The following is a 17121-nucleotide window of genomic DNA, read 5'->3' on the forward strand; positions in this document are numbered from 1 at the left end:
GTGGATGGCGGCCTCATGCCTGGATTGCAATGGCCTGCCTGTTTGTAGATCCCCCACCACTAAGCCACGGAAGAGGACAGAAGCGGGTCACTGTTGTGCCCCAGCACCTGGCATGGTGCCTCCCACACAGGAGCAGCTCCGTGAAGAGGTGTGGAATGAAAACAGCGGGTGAACAGCATAGCCCGAGATGGGGCCCAGCCTGCGGTTTCAGATGCAGCCGCCACCCCTGAGTGACCGTGTGAAACACCCAAGTGGGGGTGCTACACCCACGAGGGCTGCTGGGGGCTTCCCCTGGGAAGGAAACTGAGGCAGGGGTCAGGAAAAACAGTACACCAAGAGGAGATGGGATGTCTGACCTTCCAACCTGGGTGTCCTGATTCCTGAGTTCTTGTCCCTCTCCCACCAGGTGAGCTGTGTGATGAGGTGATTGACCATTGTGTGCCTGAGATGAACCTCTGTCAGCACGAGGCCAAGTGCGTCTCCCTGGACAAAGGATTCAGGTAGGACTGCCGTCCTGCCCACCAGCGCTTGGCCTCCAGCTGTCTGGGTTTAAGGCTATGGGTCACTGTGTGTGGCAGGTGGGTGGGGTCTCTCTCTCTCTCTCTCTCTATCTCTCTCTCTCTGACTCAGCCATGGTGTCCAGTTCTCTCAATCTTTCTGTTTCCCTATGTGTGTGCCTCTGTCTCTTATGTCTCTTATCTCTCTTTCTCTAAGTCTCTGCCAATAGAGAGGTACAGAGATATATTCTCTTTCCCTCCCTTCCCCCTTCTCCTCTCTTCTCTTGCCTCCCCTTCTCTCTCTCTTAGCACACCTGTCCCTTCCAGAGCTTTAAAAGAAAGTTGCTCAGAGGACACAGAGTGCAAAGGGTGTTTGGTGGCCTTCCCAGGGAGCAGGCTTCCCAGCCATCTTACCTGTGGCTACAGAAGGTCTGCCAGCTTGCACGTCTGGGAGAGGGTGGTGGGGGACCAGGAGCTCCAACTGGGTTCAGCAGCCACAGCCAGTGCTGCTCCATAGGGAGCAGCAGAGCCAATAGGTGTCAGCGGAGCTCACGGATGGAGAGGCTGACTCGGGAGAGTTCCTGAGTCTGAGAATCCAACGGCACTCCTGGGAATTCCTCCTAGGCTCTCTTCCCACCTTCTCCCTCCACCCTCCACCATGAAAACTGGTGCCACTGCTTCTTCTGGAGAAGATCCTAAGACCTCGACACCTGGGTCGCTCTGACATCAATAGGATGGCAGAATCCTGCAGCCAAGAATGCTCTCCCTGACCCCGAAGCTGCTGTCCACACCAGTTGCTCCCTCTCCTCCCCAGCAGACTCTGTCTGAGAGCAGAAGGAAGCTCTGTCACCCAGGGTCATGGTGCAGGAGAGCAGGCAGAGACCAGGGCAGTTGGGAATCCCAGGATGCGCCCTCGGCTGACAGCAGAAGCATGTATACCGAGCTCCCCTAGGATGAGGAAGCTGACTTTGGAACTCAGGGCTGTGCTGCCCAGCCTCTAAGGAGGACGCTGGCCAGTCTTCTGTCCAGTGTTGTCTCCAGCCTGCGGGGTGGAAGTTCACGCTGCAGGTCTGGACAGGGTAGGAACTACCCTTACCCTGAGCCTGTCCAGCTCTCAGTTATAGGCAGGGAGTTCCCAGACCCTATGTCTTTGGCTTGGGGTTAGAAATGCTTGGGAGTTAGGGGTTATCATGGTCCTCTGGACTTGTTTCTTGAAATCTCACTCTGTATTGTAACCAAGAACCCTTGAGTTCTAGGACAATGTGGAAATGAAGAAAACCAGTCAAGCTTTCATATCTTGGATATTTTATACACAATGCCTCCTAGGAGACACTATCTTGAGAAGGTCTTCTCCAGCTCGATAATGTTAATTTTTTATTCAGATGCATTTAGATCAATAACCCTTTATCCAGTACAGCATTGTATCTTCTTGTCTCCCTCCCCTCCCCTCCCCTCCCATCAGCAAACAACTCACCTTCCATGGCGCCCTAGAGGGGTGTTAGCAAGAGAGATGCGGTCAGCGCAACCTTTGCCTAAGTGTGAAGAGGTTTATCCTTGGAGATCTCCTTGTATGCTCTTCTAATGAGGTCTCGGCGGAGGGCAGACAGGACCTGCCTGCCCATAAACACTGAACACCGTCCGTCAAACACACAAAGCTCACAATGATTGGCACGCACTGAGAACTTGCTCTGAGCCAGGCAGGGTATGTTCTCATGTACCAACCTTAGAATGTAGAACCATTGCCCACCTTCTAAGAGGCACGGCCGGGTAAAGCAAGCCTCCTGGAGACAGGCAGGAAAGGTGTGGACTGCAGGCCCACCCAGGCCTGGCCAATTTCTCAGTTAAATCCAGACTCCAGATATCCTGGAAACAAGAAGGTCACTGGTTTCTCGCCCTGGTCCACCACCAACAGATCCAACACATGTTAAAGCCACATAAACCTTACACTTTAACTCAAAGACAGATAAAGGCAAAACATTTGAAAACAGTAGGAAATGCAGGGATGTCACCAGCTGCTTCTCTTAGGGGACGAAGAAATGTTTCCATCCTGGCTGCTGGGAGTGAAGTCCATGAACCAGCAGCAGCAGCCACACACGGAAGCTTGTTGGGAATGCCAATTCCCCGGCCCCGCCCAGACTCCCTGAATCGGAAACTGCACTTTAGCAAGATCCCTACTGTTTTATAGGCTTGATAAAGTTTGAGATGTGGCCAGGCGTTGTGTCACCTGTAATCTCAGCAACTTGGGAGGCTGAGGCAGGAGAATGACAAATCTGAGGCCAGCCTGGCCAACTTAATGAGACCCTGTCTCAAAACATTGATTCAGGGTTGCCCTGGATGGAGGAGCCTCTGCAGATGCACGTCTCCCACTCAGGGAGGCCAGGTTTCAGCCAGAGTGGCTTTCTCTGAGCAGCTGGGTTCTACACCTGGGGTGGCAGAGTTGGGAATGGAGCTACTGACATGTTGCTCTTTAGGGAAGGGCTGAATCCGTGTGTGGAGCCAGGCATGGGGCAGCAGCTCCCATCCTCTCTCCTGGGAAATATGACTGAGCCATTTTATTAAGGGATAAGAGACTTTTCCCTTCTTAGTTCAAATCTTGGGCGGAGGGAGGGAATGAACAAGCAATAAAGCAAAATCAAGGGTGGTACAAACAGCATCATTTCCTCCTTCATTACAATCCTCAGACACTTATCAATTCAGCGTTCAGTGCACTCTACAGAGTACCATCTAATTTTTAAAACAGCCATAAGAGGCAGTTATTTATCATCAACTGTATTTAAAGATGAAGAAACTAAAACACAGGCATGAATGGCTGATGTGTGTAGCACAGCATCTGTCACAGTGTACACCGTCACGCCACGCAGGGCATGGAAGTGACTTCAGCTCTCTGAGCTCTGCTTTCTTCCTGATATAGATCTGCCTTTGCAGCTTCCTGGGAGACTCAGGGAGACACTCTGAAAGGTGCTTAGCACAGTGCCTGACACAACTGAATGTCAATTCTAGGTAGAAGGGGGAAGATCCAAGCCAACAGCCGTGTGGTTCCACCCTGTGCCCCTCAGCCTGGCTCCTGGACACACTCACTCCCTACGTGAGCAGACAGACCTCAACTCCATGGAACAGAGGCTGTGACCACTAGGGATACCCAGAGTAGAGCCAGGCCAGGCAGAACTTTAAGGATCTTGAGTAGATAGGGAGGGAGAGGCCACCTAGAGAGGGAGGTGCAGGAGCCAGGCCCGGAAGCTGCCCAGGCCTAAGGAGCAGCTTCACTCTGCCTGTGTTCCAGATGCGAATGCGTTCCTGGCTACAGCGGGAAGCTCTGTGAGACAGACAACGACGACTGCGCAACTCACAAGTGCCGACACGGGGCCCAGTGTGTGGATGCAGTCAATGGCTACACGTGCATCTGCCCCCAGGGCTTCAGGTATGGCAAAAAGTCTCCTCAGGAAGGTGACACCCTGGGTCAGCTTGCAGGAGCTGGAGACCCAAACCCAGGCAACCCTGCAGCTACCCAAAGCAACTTCTTGTAGAGTGGACTTAGGTCCCAGCCCATGTCAGACCGCCATCTTGGAGCCCAGAGTACAGGGTGGTGTAGCCACCTGCCCACCTGGCTGGAGAGCAAAAACATGATAGTATCAAAATGGCAGAAAAATGGAGGTCAGTGGAAGTGCTTGGAACAATCTCTGGAATCGATGGAAGCCAGAAGAAAGGGGATGTGAGAGGCACTGGGCAGGTGGTTGAATGTCTATGGGGGATGTGGAATGAGAAGCCTGGGTCCCAGGTCTAGGTCCTACACTGACTAGCAGGGCAGCGGAGGCAAGGGTCACACTCAAGTGGGGGTCAGACTGGGGACAGTTCATTCATATCAATTCTCACCAGGTGACATAAATGTAAAATATGCAAATAAGCTTTGCACATAATTCTCCCAGATCCTGAGCCTGGAAGGAGCCATGATGTTCTTGGTCAGTTTGTTAAAGCTGGATTGAGACCCTCTACCTGAGAGGCTCATGAAAATATTGATTCCTTGCCCCACACCAGAGCTACAGAATTAAAATTTAGGAATGGAATAAAAGGGGCTGGAGAGTCTGCACTTTTTTAAAAACCATGATAAAACATACATAACAAAATTTACCATCTTACATATTTTGAAGGATAGAGTTCAGTGGTATTAAGCACATTCACCCCATCGTGTGACCATCACCAGCATCCATCTCCAGAACTTTTGCATCTTGCAAAACTGAAACTGTTCCATTAAATAACAGCCCTGCGTTCCTCCCTGTCGCCCCTGGTAACTTCTATTCTACGTTTCATCTCTGGATTGGACCACTCCAGGGAGCTCATTTGCATAGGACCCTGTTACCCTTCACGATTGGCTATTTCCCTCAGCATCCTCTTCTCAAGGCCCATCCACGCTGGAGCTTGTGTCAGGAGTTCCTTGCTCCCGAAGGCCGAGCAGCATCTCACTGCGCGCTGCGTGTATTTTGTTTATTCATTCATCCATCCATGGACGGGAAGCTGTACTTTAACAGCTTCACCACGGGCGTTCTGATGACACTGAAATTTGGGGACCTGTCTGACTCAGTTATTTTCAAAATGGGGAAACTTGGACTTAAAGAAAAAAAGGACTTGCCCCAGTTAGTGGCAGGGCTGGAACTCGACCCTGGAACTCATCTCCTTCCCCATCCCAGGCTCTCTGCTAGAGGCTCCTTGTAAGTAACTGACTCTCCTCTTCACCCTCTACCCTGTGCCTGTCCCCCTTGCTTTTCTCCCTCCTGCCAGTGGGCTGTTCTGCGAGCACCCCCCGCCCATGGTTCTGCTGCAGACCAGCCCCTGTGACCAGTACGAGTGCCAGAATGGAGCCCAGTGCATTGTGGTGCAGCAGGAACCCACCTGCCGCTGTCCCCCAGGCTTTGCTGGCCCCAGATGTGAGAAGCTCATTACCGTGAACTTCGTGGGAAAAGACTCCTATGTGGAACTGGCCTCCGCCAAGGTCCGGCCCCAGGCCAACATCTCCCTGCAGGTGCGCCTTGCCCCATCCTGCCCTTGGAAGGACCCCAGTTTGTCCCCAAACCCTGAATGTTCAGAGAACCTCTGGGATGCCCTATATCATAGCAGTCCTGCTTCTTCCCAAAAAATATTATCAAGGAGAATATTCGGCTTTGGGGAAGCTGGGCCAGCTCTGTCCAGAGAGCTCTATGGATGCTCCTGACCAGCCCTCACTGCAAACAGCAGCTCCCATTTCTAGTCTTATGCATGCATTCCTCTAGAAAATATTTGTTCAACCATTATGTGACAGGTACTGTGCTGGGAAGTGGGAATTCGATGGTATACAAGACAGAAAAAGCACCTTGTCCATCCAGGAGGGTGAGGAGAGAGGTGGCGGCCCACAGGTTGGGGCCCAAACGTGCAGGAGGGGCAGCAACCCCATTCTGTGGGGAGGAGTCAGGGAGGGCTTCTCAGAGGCAGTGACACCAGGCTGAGAGGCAAAGGATGAGTGGGGGTTTCCTGACAAAAGGTAGAAGAGTGGGGGGACAAGAGAACAGGGTTAACGGAGGCTGGAGAGGATCAGCAGAAAGCTCAGCAAGGGCAGAGGCCCAGAGGACAAACACACGGAACATGCTAGGGAGTAGAAACCCACTCAGTGTGAACACGTTCTTTTCCCAGTGGCTTCGTTCAGGTGCCTGAGCCCGTTTATTCCAGACTGAATTTTTGACCCACCTAAATGCTGTTCTAGGGGTGGGTGTGAGCAGGGCAGGTGGGTGATAGGCAAAGAACAGGCCCCTGCCTGTAGGCCGGTCATGGAGGAGGAGACCCAGAGACAACGGGATGATAATCACCCTGCCACTGGGGTTGGGTGCTGTGGGCACTAACCAGGGCTTTGTCCTCCTTCTGGTTATGGCCAAATTAGCCCAGGTTAAATTTGGAGTTTATGGGAAAAATCTGCTCAACAAAGATCTACCTAGTACATTCCAGGCACTACTCCAGGTGCTGGGGTTGGAGAGATGCACAGAATGTTCACACCTTGCGGAGCTTGCAGCCTAGTGACGGGCCCCTGAGAGGAGAATTGATGCTCAGACAGGAAGGAAGCTCCACTTGCCATCGCCCCTGGACCCTAGTTCCACCCAGAGACCCCACTGTCGGGTCCCACCCAGCCAGACATGCAGGTGTCCTTTCAGACTTACCTGCCGCACATCCCATCCATAGCCAGATAGATGCCGGGCAATGAGTGCAGGTGGCAGGCAGGTGACACACTCTGGGTGGCAGCGTCTGAAGCCAGTGGCTCTCAGCCTTGGCAATATTTCAGAATCCCCAGAGAACTTTTAAATTATCTGCCTATGCCCCACTTCTGAGAGATTGGTGGGAGCTCACTCTGGTGAAGCCCAGGTGCTGGTGTGTCTTAAAATTCCCACCAGAAGCAGCCACCTGGAAGAGGGGTGGGAGAGGCTGACCTCAGGTAACCCCTAACCCGTGTGCCTGGCACTCTCTCCAGGTGGCCACGGACAAGGACAACGGCATCCTTCTCTACAAGGGAGACAATGATCCCCTGGCGCTGGAGCTGTACCAGGGCCATGTGAGGCTGGTGTATGACAGCCTGAGCTCCCCGCCCACCACGGTGTACAGGTGAGGCCACACCCCAGCTGCCGCACACACCTCCACGGGTAAAGAAGCCAGGGTGGTGCTGATGCCCCACCCATACACAGACACTTCCCGCACAGAGTGGCAGGGGGAAGGATGCAAGGCAGCACCTGAGGCAGAGGCAAGCCAGGGAAGATGACACCTCATTACCACAAGATGAATGGCCAGCTGGCTACTGTGCATGGAGCCAGGTGCTCCAATGGGAACAGGGCAGCTTAATGAGACGCCCTTTTCAAAATGTCATCATAATCTTTTATTAGTTTAAGAAAGAACAGGGGGCAATTAGCATGCAATGCCAGGGAAAGACATTCAAGAGCACTGGGCAGCAGGGCGACTGCTCCAGTGACTTCCAAACTGCCCTGAAGGACAACTTCAGGACAGTCACCCTGTGTGCTAGTCAGCTTTCCCCTGCTGCAACAAATTACCTGAGAAAATCAACTTATAAAGAAGAACAGTTTATTTTAGCTGACAGTTGTAGAGATTTCAGTCCCTGGTTGCTTGGCTGCGTCACTTTGGGCCTATGAATAGCAGCACACCAGGCAGGAAGCATGTGGAGCAAGCAGCGGGCCTCCTGGTGGTCGGGAAGCAGAGGGAGAATGAGAGGAAGGGTCTGGGGTCCCAATATCCCCTTCAAGGGCACATCCCCCATGATGGGAAAATCCAAAATCTGAAATTCTCCAAAACCTGAAACTTCCTGACCTCCAATATGCCACTCAAAAAATGTTCAGAGCATTTTGGATAAGTGATGCTCAACAGGTAAAGTCTGCAAATAGTCCCAAATGTAAAAAAGTACCAAATCTGAAACCCATGCTAAGTAATTATCAAAATATAAAATGATGTAACATCTTTATAATAATACTTTTTAAAAATAACCACTAAAATTTTTAGATGTCTATGTTACCCCCATATCATGAAAACCACTAACCAAAGAGGAATAGACCTTGGGGAAGGCACAGTACAAAATCGAGGCCAGCCTCCTCCCCGTGGAAACAAGGGCATATTTCACTGGGGTTGGTGAAAGGAAGAAATGTGTGGACTTCTTCTTCCCCCACAACTGCATCTTTTCTTCATTTGAAACTTCATACTGAACTCAAGAGCACTAAATGCATCCCCCCTGTGGGGAGGAGCCATGTTCCCCCTCTGCACATGGAGGCCCCCAGTTCTCCCCCAACCAACCTAGTTTGAAAACCACTGGTTAAAGCCAGTGGTTCAGGCTGGGGACATGGCTTGGTGGTGGAGTATTTGCCTAGCAAGCACAGGACCCTGGGTTCCATCCCAGCAACCAAAACAAAACTAACAACGACAGAACAGTGGTTCTGAGCATGGGCCAGCAGCACCAGCCACACGGGAAGCACTAAAAATGCACACGCAGAGTCCAGTCCTGCACTTCTGAATCCAACACCTGGGCTGGGGGTGGCGGGGCTTGCCCCAGCATATCCGTGTTTTAAGGACCCTTCCAAGTGATTCCAATGCATAGGTCCGAGGACCACCAGTTCACACGGGAACTCCCTGGAGAAGCAGCCCATTGAGTTCCATCTTGATGCAGGTGAGGAACTAGTGTAAGCAGAGAAAAGGCAGCAAGCAGGCTGGGATGGCAGCGAAGACGAGAGAAGGGGCAGGGGCATCAGCCAGACCAGAAGACTTGCAGTGGAGGGTGGACGCACCAAAGCCAGCCTGCTTAGGGAAAACCAGGTTCAGTGGACATGGAGGAATAATCGCCCAGTGGCCTCAGTGCTCCCTGGAGCCTGGGTCTCCTAACGCCTGCTCCTGGAACCAGTGGCCCTGGACCAAGCGGGAGGACAGAAAACCAGGGAGGCAGGGCCTCGGGCAGCCCAACAACCGTGTGCCTGGCCAAAGGCATTTGGGGCCACACAGACCTGGGTGTGGGCAAGTGACTGTGCACTGTGGACACCACAGGAGCCCCTCCTGGGTGTTGCTGAGAGTCGGGAGGGTGCTTGGCATACTGAGCCTGGGCACTGACCTGTTGAGGAGGCAGGCCAGCTTCCGGTGCAGCCAGGCCCGAGCGGAGCCTGGGCTCCTGAGTGGAGCCCCTTCCCCTCGCTGACGCTGGCCGACGGTGGCGATGGCTTAGAGAAGGGCCGGCTCACAGGTGGCCTGTGGCAGTGCAGCTAGCTGCTGCCAGAGAGCCAGAGGAGTTCACAGTGGCACTGGGGAAATGCCTGGCCTCTCCGTGGGAAGGTCCCAGCGACGCACATCCAGGAGATCCTGGCTGGAGCCATGCCAAGCCTGGGGACCCTCATTACTGCTCTTCAGCAGCCTGGGCCCAGCCTCCAGAAATTCCACCTTAAACATGGTTTTGTTTCCAAATCCTTTTTTCTGAGGCATCCATCCCTGTTTTTGTCCCAGTCCAGATTAAATATCCCTTATCCAAGTGGTTAGAACAGAAATGTTTCGGATTTTGGATTTTTTTTCCGTTGTGAAATATTGGCTTATATACTTTATGAGATATCTTGGGCATGGGTCTCAAGTCTAAACCCAAAACTCACTTATATTTCATAAACAATTTAGCCCAAAGGCAATTGTTTTTGTTTGTTTGTTTGTTTTCTGGTACTGGGAGTTGAACCCAGGAGCGCTTAACCGCTGAGCCACATCCTGATCCTTTTTATTTTTTATTTTGAGACAGGGTCTTGCTAAGTTGCTCAGGCCCTCGCTAACCAAAGGTGATTTTATATGATCTTTTTATTGCACCTGTATTTTGACTGTGGCGCCTCAAATGAGGTCAGGTGTGGAATTTGCCATTTGTGACATCAGTTGGTGCTCACAAATTTTCAGGTTTTGGAGGATTTTTGAGTTCTGGATTTGGGGATTAGGGAAGCTCAACCGACAATATTCTCTTCCGCTCATACATTGACTTAGAAAACACAATCAGGCACCCTGTTCGGGCCAGACGTGGGCCTGGTATAGGAGACGTGGGAGCAGGCACACATTGGCCAGAGAGAAAGATACAGCTTATCCATTGCATCCCCAAGTCTTCAGGTCTGTGACTATTTCAACGAAATCCACAAAGGTGCATTAACGTACATTGGAAGTAATAATCTAGAGTTTATTGGGATAATATCATTACTAATATTAGTGATATCAATAATTTTTATGAATATTATCATAAATCATTTATCTATTACTTTTCTCAAAATATCAGAACTCTACAAACACAAATATTTGTTTCAAAGGTGCCATAAGTTGCGTACTTGTTGCTCAGTTTAAATTGTTTAGGTGTTGCAGACGTGGGACGTGAGGGGTTAAACGAGCACTAGTTACCTGGGGAGCGTCAACAGGTGTCCCTGGAGACACAGCGGCATGCGATGGGGACACTTGTGGAGAAGGAGCAGATACTGCGCCTGGACAGGAGGGTCCCTGGGGAGGAGGCGTGTCCCAGAGGCTCCTCTACGCTGAGGAGCATTTCCACAGACCAGGAGGAGGAGCCCTGGGAAGGGGACGCCATAAGGGACCAAGGGCACGAGCTGAGGTGACAGCTGCGGAGGAGCTCAGGAGTCCATTCCAGCCAATAAAAACGGATCTCCTCAGAGTGACCACAGTGATCTTGTGGCACCAGGAGGCCATGTCAGCCTTGGGGTGAGAGCCAAGGAGCCATGCCAAGCTCATCCGCCAGGGTGAGTTGGCAGCTGCAGATTTCTACCCACAGAGACGCCCATGGACCAGCTCAGGGCCAGGGTGAGCGGCCAGGGTGCCGCAGGATTCACAGGCCTGGAGCAGCTGGCTTCCAGGGCCTCCTTCCTGCCCATGCCTGGTCTGTTCCCCTGCTCAGCTGTGGTCATGGGAGGTAGTGAAGGCACAAGACCCCAGGACAGACACAGGAAAGGCCGCCCAAGCCCCTCCCTGCCACAGAAGGGGACAGACTTCTCTGACACTCGGGGTCAGACTGGTCAGAAGCAAGCTCACCTGCCTGCGAGGCCAACAGGGGGCCCAACAGGGAGCCGCCGTGGAAACATAGAGGGGAGCAGGCTAGGGCGCTGGGGGACCTGCAGCAGCATGGAAGGGACAAACCTCACCACAGGGCCGAAGACCTCGGCTCCAGCGTGAGCTACTTCAGGGAGTCCAATTATCAGGAGGGGCTGGTATTTCACAAGATTTGCGTGAAATACCTCATCTTTAAATGTTCAACTTTTGAAAACAGTCTACGCAGGGAAGCTCTGTCCGTGCCGCACCTGCTCCTGCAGTCTTGATTACCACAGTCCATCCACTCTCAAGGCCTCTGTCTCCGTGGTCCTCAGCACAGGCCTCAGGCACTTGGCATCACTCCTGTCTGAGGGATGAGAAGTCGACTGGTCAGATGAGGCCAGTAAGCGGCAGAGTTGGGGTTAAACCCAGGACAGGTGTCCACCTAAACCTGCTCTCCTACTGTGCTGGGCCCAGGGCCAGAAGAAAGTGTGGCATGTCCCTAGGGTACAGCACGGGGCTTGCTGCAGTGGGGCCAAGGGTCTCAGCCCTAATTCCCAGGGACTCTGTTCTTGTGTGGCTCTGTCGCCACCTACTGGCCACACTCAGCATACAGGTAAGCGCCACCAGCACCTGGAGGATTGGCCACCCTCATAAGCCCCTCCCTCACACAGCGGATTTAAGTACAGCCTCTGCTTTTCCACTGCGAGAGCAGAGCCCCGGAGCACCGTACGTCTCTCTGGGCCTGAAGTCTCTCGTTTCCAGATGGAGAAAGAAGTGTGGCCCCACCTTCTGAGAGTGCTAAGTGAGAGAATTAAGTCCTGGTTTTGCAGAGCGCACAGCTTCTGGCCCCGCCACCCTGACCTGACCAAGCATGCCACACGGGCCCGCCCACCACTGTTGTCAAGGCAGAAGAGAACTCCACAGGCCACTCTGGCCAACGGGTGTGCTCACGCCTGCCCCCGCAAAAGCCTTCCAGCCCCCTCTGCCACCTCCAGTCCTCTCCATCTCCCAGTAGATGATGAGGAAGACTCTCAGGGCCCTGTCATCTTCTGAAGTCCTTACATATGTCTCTAGGAGACTGATTACCGGGGCTTGGCAACCCAGTATAACCATTTCTTTTAGACCAAACAACAGGTTTTTATTGTTTTTTCATTTTCTTTTCTTTGATAGCAGCAAAGCCTTTCTTCCCATTGATACTTTATCTTAAAGGCCAAGAATTACATGTTTTTTTAAAAAGACAGGTAAAAATGGGACCATCCTGTTTGGGGGGGTGGTAAAGAATCCGAGCTGCCAGGCCTCTGGGACCCCACAGCTTGAAAAGCACTGGCTTTGGGCATGATTCCGGAACCCCTGGTTCAGATGTACCTGAAAGAAGGAGACCCATCAACCCACAAGCATTTATTCGCAGGAACAAGGCCTCGAGAGCTTTGGGCTTGGAATCAGTCCTGACCTTGAACCTCAGTTCCATCACTTCCAAGCATTGTGGCTTTAGTCTTTAGGTTCCTTCCCTAGGTAATAAGGAGCCCACAAGAGCACCCTCCTCAGAAGTGGCCATAAGCCAGTGGAATGACACAGATCCTCAAAGCCACCAAGGCCATGAAGTTGAGAAACCAGCAGACCACTGACCTGCTCCTCCAGTCTCTGCCATGCCCAGCTCCTCCAAGCCCAGAATCACAGAGGAGGATTCCTGAGAGCTTGCTAGGGATCATGCACTACCCTCTAAAGCCCAGCATAAAACGAGTACAACCCTCATTATATTCAAGCAGAAACTGGGCTTACAGAAGTGGGAGGACCCAGAGTGATAGATCCTCACGCCAAGCATGAACTGGCAGGAGGTTCACCTGGAGGAAGGGGCCTGTCGACAACTCTGCTGAAGAGCCAGGCTCCTGGGCACTGCAGAGCCCAGCGCTTTGTCTGGGGCAGGAGCTGGCAGCCACCGCCCTCGCTGCTGCAGCAACTGCCAAACCACTGTCTCCAGGATGGTTGCTTCAAGGCCATGCACCAGGGCCTGGGCTGGCTGGGGACCTCAGAAAGTGGAGAAGGGAGAAGGCTTGAAGCCAGCAGCCAGAAGGAGCCAGTGGTGTGTGCTCAGCATGCCTGTGTGTGTCTAGAACAGGAAAAGAACTGCCCCACTCCCTGGACTTTGACGCTAGAAGGAAACACCAAGACCACCCACCCAGAGCCCCCATGACAGGTGACTGCCCGGCATCTACTCAGACATCTCCACGTGTTAATGACTCTGTCCCCAGTCTGTGGCACTATGGGGAGGGGTAGAACCCCTAGGAGGCGGGGCCTAGTGGGAGGACATGAGATCACTGGGGGCGTGTCCTTGAAGGGGACACTGGGACACGCACGGCCTTCCTTTCTTGCTCTTGGCTTCCTGAGCAGGGCGGTGAGCAGGCCTCCTTTGCCACACTCCCGCCATGATGTACGTGCAGAGGTCTACGGCAGCAGGGCCAACTGACCAGCCACGAACTGAAACCTGTGGAAACGTGAGCCAAAATGCACCTCTCCTTCCCTTCACCGATTGTCTCAGGTGTTCGTCACAGTGACTGAAGGCTCACACAGGAGCCGGCGTGCGTTCAGGACAATGTCGCTGACATGTCAGCTCAGGGTGTATCTGCATATTTTGGCACGTGTGGCTACAGACTGTGAGCGCCGTGGTCCCTGCACACCAGCCCCCCACACACACCTTCACCAACTCCTCTGCAGGATCACGGCCTTGTCCTGGGCTCACGGCTTGGAGCAGCTAGAGAGGCTTCTGGAATCAGGCATCTCCACCTCCAGGCAACTGCCCGGCTCCCTGTAGGAACCAGACAGAAACCTACTGGTCTCTCGGTCGCCACTCTTCCCGCTGCTCCCTGTGTCTCGGCTGTCAACAGAGAAGCTGGCCACTTGATTAAGAGGAAAGGCTGAGGCAGGTGGAGCAGGTGTCCCCATCGGTCCTGCGCCTAGGATAGCGTGGCCGCTGCTCACTGGGGTGGGTGTCGGGTGGATAGATGGAGGTGGATGCTGACCCGGCAGATGGGAGAACCAGGGGGGAGAGGGAGGCGGATGGAGGGGGGCAGCATGGGCAGGTAAACGGGGGAGGAAGAATAGATGCGAGAAGGGACTGCCTGCTGGACTGGGTGGGTCCTGGGGTCCTGTCTGTTCCTCTGCCACCGCTCCCTTCCAAGGATCAGCCCTGAAATCGGATCCCTATGTTTGCAGGCAACGATAGGTTCTTGGTATAAATATTCTAAACAACACTAATAACCGCTCACATCGTCCCAGGAACTGACAGTCTGCAGAGCACTTGGGCGTACTCCTCAGACTTGATCATCACAAGAATTTCCAGAGGTTTGCAGATGAGGGAACTGAGATCAGGGTGGCCTGTTTCCACGACTGCTGACTGGCCATGGTCCCATCCAGCAGTAGGGACCAACCCAGCCCAGCCTGTCTTCCCCTGAGCACATCCCCCTCCCCCTCGCACACTCTTCAGCTGAAATTCCTAACCCTGGGTCAGTCACTGAAGCTGCCCTCCTAAGAAATCAGTGCCACCTGCTGCTTGGACCCTCTCATTGGAGCCAGCAGGATGCCCCTAGGAGATTTCAAGGAGAGAGGAAGTCTGCATATACCCCACCCCTGAGCAAGTAGGAGAGTGTAACCCAGCGAGTAATTTTCTTCAGGGAACAAGGAGGTGGCACATCTCCAGAGTCTTGCCTCCTGCCATCCCTGCTCCTCCCCAGCCCCTGGAACTCCCAGCAGAACTCTGGAGTCAGAAGCTTGCCTCCGAATATGGATTCTGGCCTGTATTGGCTGGGTGACCTCTGACAAATCACCTCATCCCTCTGAGGTGTCTTTTTCTGTGCAAGAGGATATCTAGTGTCCACTTCATAGACTTGTCCAAACGTACACAAAATGGGAGTGAGCCACTTAGCACCAGGCCTGGCCATGCCAGTCAGCCCTCTGTGAGTGCCCAGGGGCACCAGCAGAGACAGCATAGGAGCAGGGGTACTTTCGTCCACGTCCCTGCTGAACCCTGCTAAGTGTAGGGTCTTCAGTTAATTAATTTTCATGCGCTTCCATCTTCTCCTCTCTGTACTGGGGATCAGAAAAAAAAAATTAGTTGGCAGGGGTGTTGGGACACTTTACTTCCCCAGATGTTCAATGCATACCCCTGGTGGCCCATGAGGTGAATTTAGGTGAAATGTTGACTGTAAGAGAATGCGTTTCATATACTGTGAAAAAGTTTAAATCACACCCAAGCTTTCTTTTCTCGGACAACATTTCTTAGAACAGTGCAAACATGACAGGCTTACTGGTATTTGAGGGGGAGATGGGGCCATTGGAAACGAAATTTGTTAAGGAAATAATGCCCAGGTGGTATGCAGGCGGCCTGAGGACGGAGCTGCCTAACTCTGTGAATGACAGAAAACACGGGTGATCACCAGATGTACTTCCTGTCCCTACACCGGATCTTGTACTGCAAGGGAAAATGCCACAGAGGAAAATTCCAGTAGGAGAGACCTTGAGGCGTGGTGTGCAGTTGGCGACTCTGCCGTGCTTGCTCACGTAAGAAAACATTCCTGTCCCTAGGAAGTGCAAACTGAGCCGTCTGGGGGTAAGGGACTGTGTCGTGTGTGTCTTCCCTTTCAATGATTCGCAAGAGCCGTGCCTATGTGTGGAGAGAGAGAGAAATGGTTCCATAAACGGGGATAACAGGAAAACCGGGGTAATCCGTATTTTCTGTGCAGTTTTTACTTTGGACTTATGTAATCTTGAAGCTATTTCCAGATAAAAAGTAGAGCAAGATGCAAGTCCTGCGGGTCAGGTGTGCAGCCAGGGCCGGCCCGGGAAGGCCCTCAGTGAACCTTCTGTCTCTTTCCCTCTCTCCCTGCCCAGTGTGGAGACTGTGAATGATGGGCAGTTTCACAGCGTGGAGCTGGTGATGCTAAACCAGACCTTGAACCTGGTGGTAGACAAAGGAGCCCCCAAGAGCCTGGGGAAGCTCCAGAAGCAGCCCGCCGTGGGCATCAACAGCCCCCTCTACCTTGGAGGTAACGCTCCCTCCCCACCCGCCTTGGCCCTCTGCTTCAGCACCTAGACCCAGACCTCCCAGCAGGGTCTCCCCTGCTCCCATCTCAGCACCCACTACAAAGCCAATCTGGAAGGACTTCCTGAAGGAGGCAATGGCAGCTAAGATAAAAAAGCCACTAGAGCAGCTTGTTCAACACAGAGATCCCTGAGACTCCACCCAAGACACCTCAGAGGGCTGGCCAGGTCCACGTGTTCACTGAGAACAGGCCATCCAGGCACAGGGGTCCAGGGAGTGCACTTGACCCAGAGCCAGCCCAGAAGGGACACAGGGACACAGCTTCCCCAGAGGAAGGCAGCCGCTCCCCTGCCCCTCACCTGCTCCAGCTGTAGCTACAACAGCACTTAAGCTCCAGGCTGGCTTGGTCCCCAGTGCAGGGGTGGGCAGGCAGTGGCATGGGACAGGAGAGAGGACACAAAGCAGACCTGGTGAGAGGCAAGCCAGGCCTTTACCCACAGTGTCTCTGGACCCTGACAAGAGGGGAACCATCCACAGAGGGTGTAAGGTCAGAAAACCTCGAACCCAGCGCTCCCCTGGACAGGTCGCTCCTCCAGTCTCCCTTCCCACACACCAGCGGGTCTGCCCTGGGTCTTCTGCAGGGTCTGGCGGTCCTCGGGTTACTTGGCACCACCCTCCCTGTTTAAGCTGGCAGTGCCACATGGCAATGGTGATCCGTTCCCCTCATTTTTTCTAAGGAAGCTCAAAATACAGGACTTTTGTGGGATATTTTCTATATTTAAGCATTGACAATGAATTCAAGTGTTTTTTGTGGTTTTTTCCCCCCTGGGTTTTTTTTTGGGGGGGGGTAATTGGGGATTGAACCCCAAATTAGGGGCACTTAACCACTGAGCCGCATCCCACTCCTTGTTTCTTTTAGGGTCTCCCTAAGTTGCCTAGAGGCTCACTAAGTTGCTGAGGCTGACTTTGAACTTGTGATCCTCCTGCCTTAGCCTCCCGAGCCCCTGGGATGTGTAGGCACCACTGTGCCCCCTGAAT

The 17121-nt window shown here is 53.1% G+C and overlaps 1 protein-coding gene across 1 annotated transcript in view; it reads left to right on the plus strand.

The window, feature by feature from the left end:
- SLIT3 (slit guidance ligand 3) overlaps positions 1-17121 on the plus strand; it is a 572899-nt gene that overhangs the window by 544714 nt on the left and 11064 nt on the right. Inside the window, exons 29-33 of the mRNA XM_079145392.1 lie at positions 407-500; positions 3778-3915; positions 5271-5511; positions 6982-7112; positions 15933-16087. Coding sequence (XP_079001518.1) covers positions 407-500; positions 3778-3915; positions 5271-5511; positions 6982-7112; positions 15933-16087 — 759 coding nt within the window. The remainder of the gene's footprint in view (positions 1-406; positions 501-3777; positions 3916-5270; positions 5512-6981; positions 7113-15932; positions 16088-17121) is intronic.

The sequence above is a fragment of the Sciurus vulgaris genome (genome assembly GCF_902686455.1).
Source record: "Sciurus vulgaris genome assembly, chromosome: 6".
Classification (NCBI taxonomy): domain Eukaryota; kingdom Metazoa; phylum Chordata; class Mammalia; order Rodentia; family Sciuridae; genus Sciurus; species Sciurus vulgaris.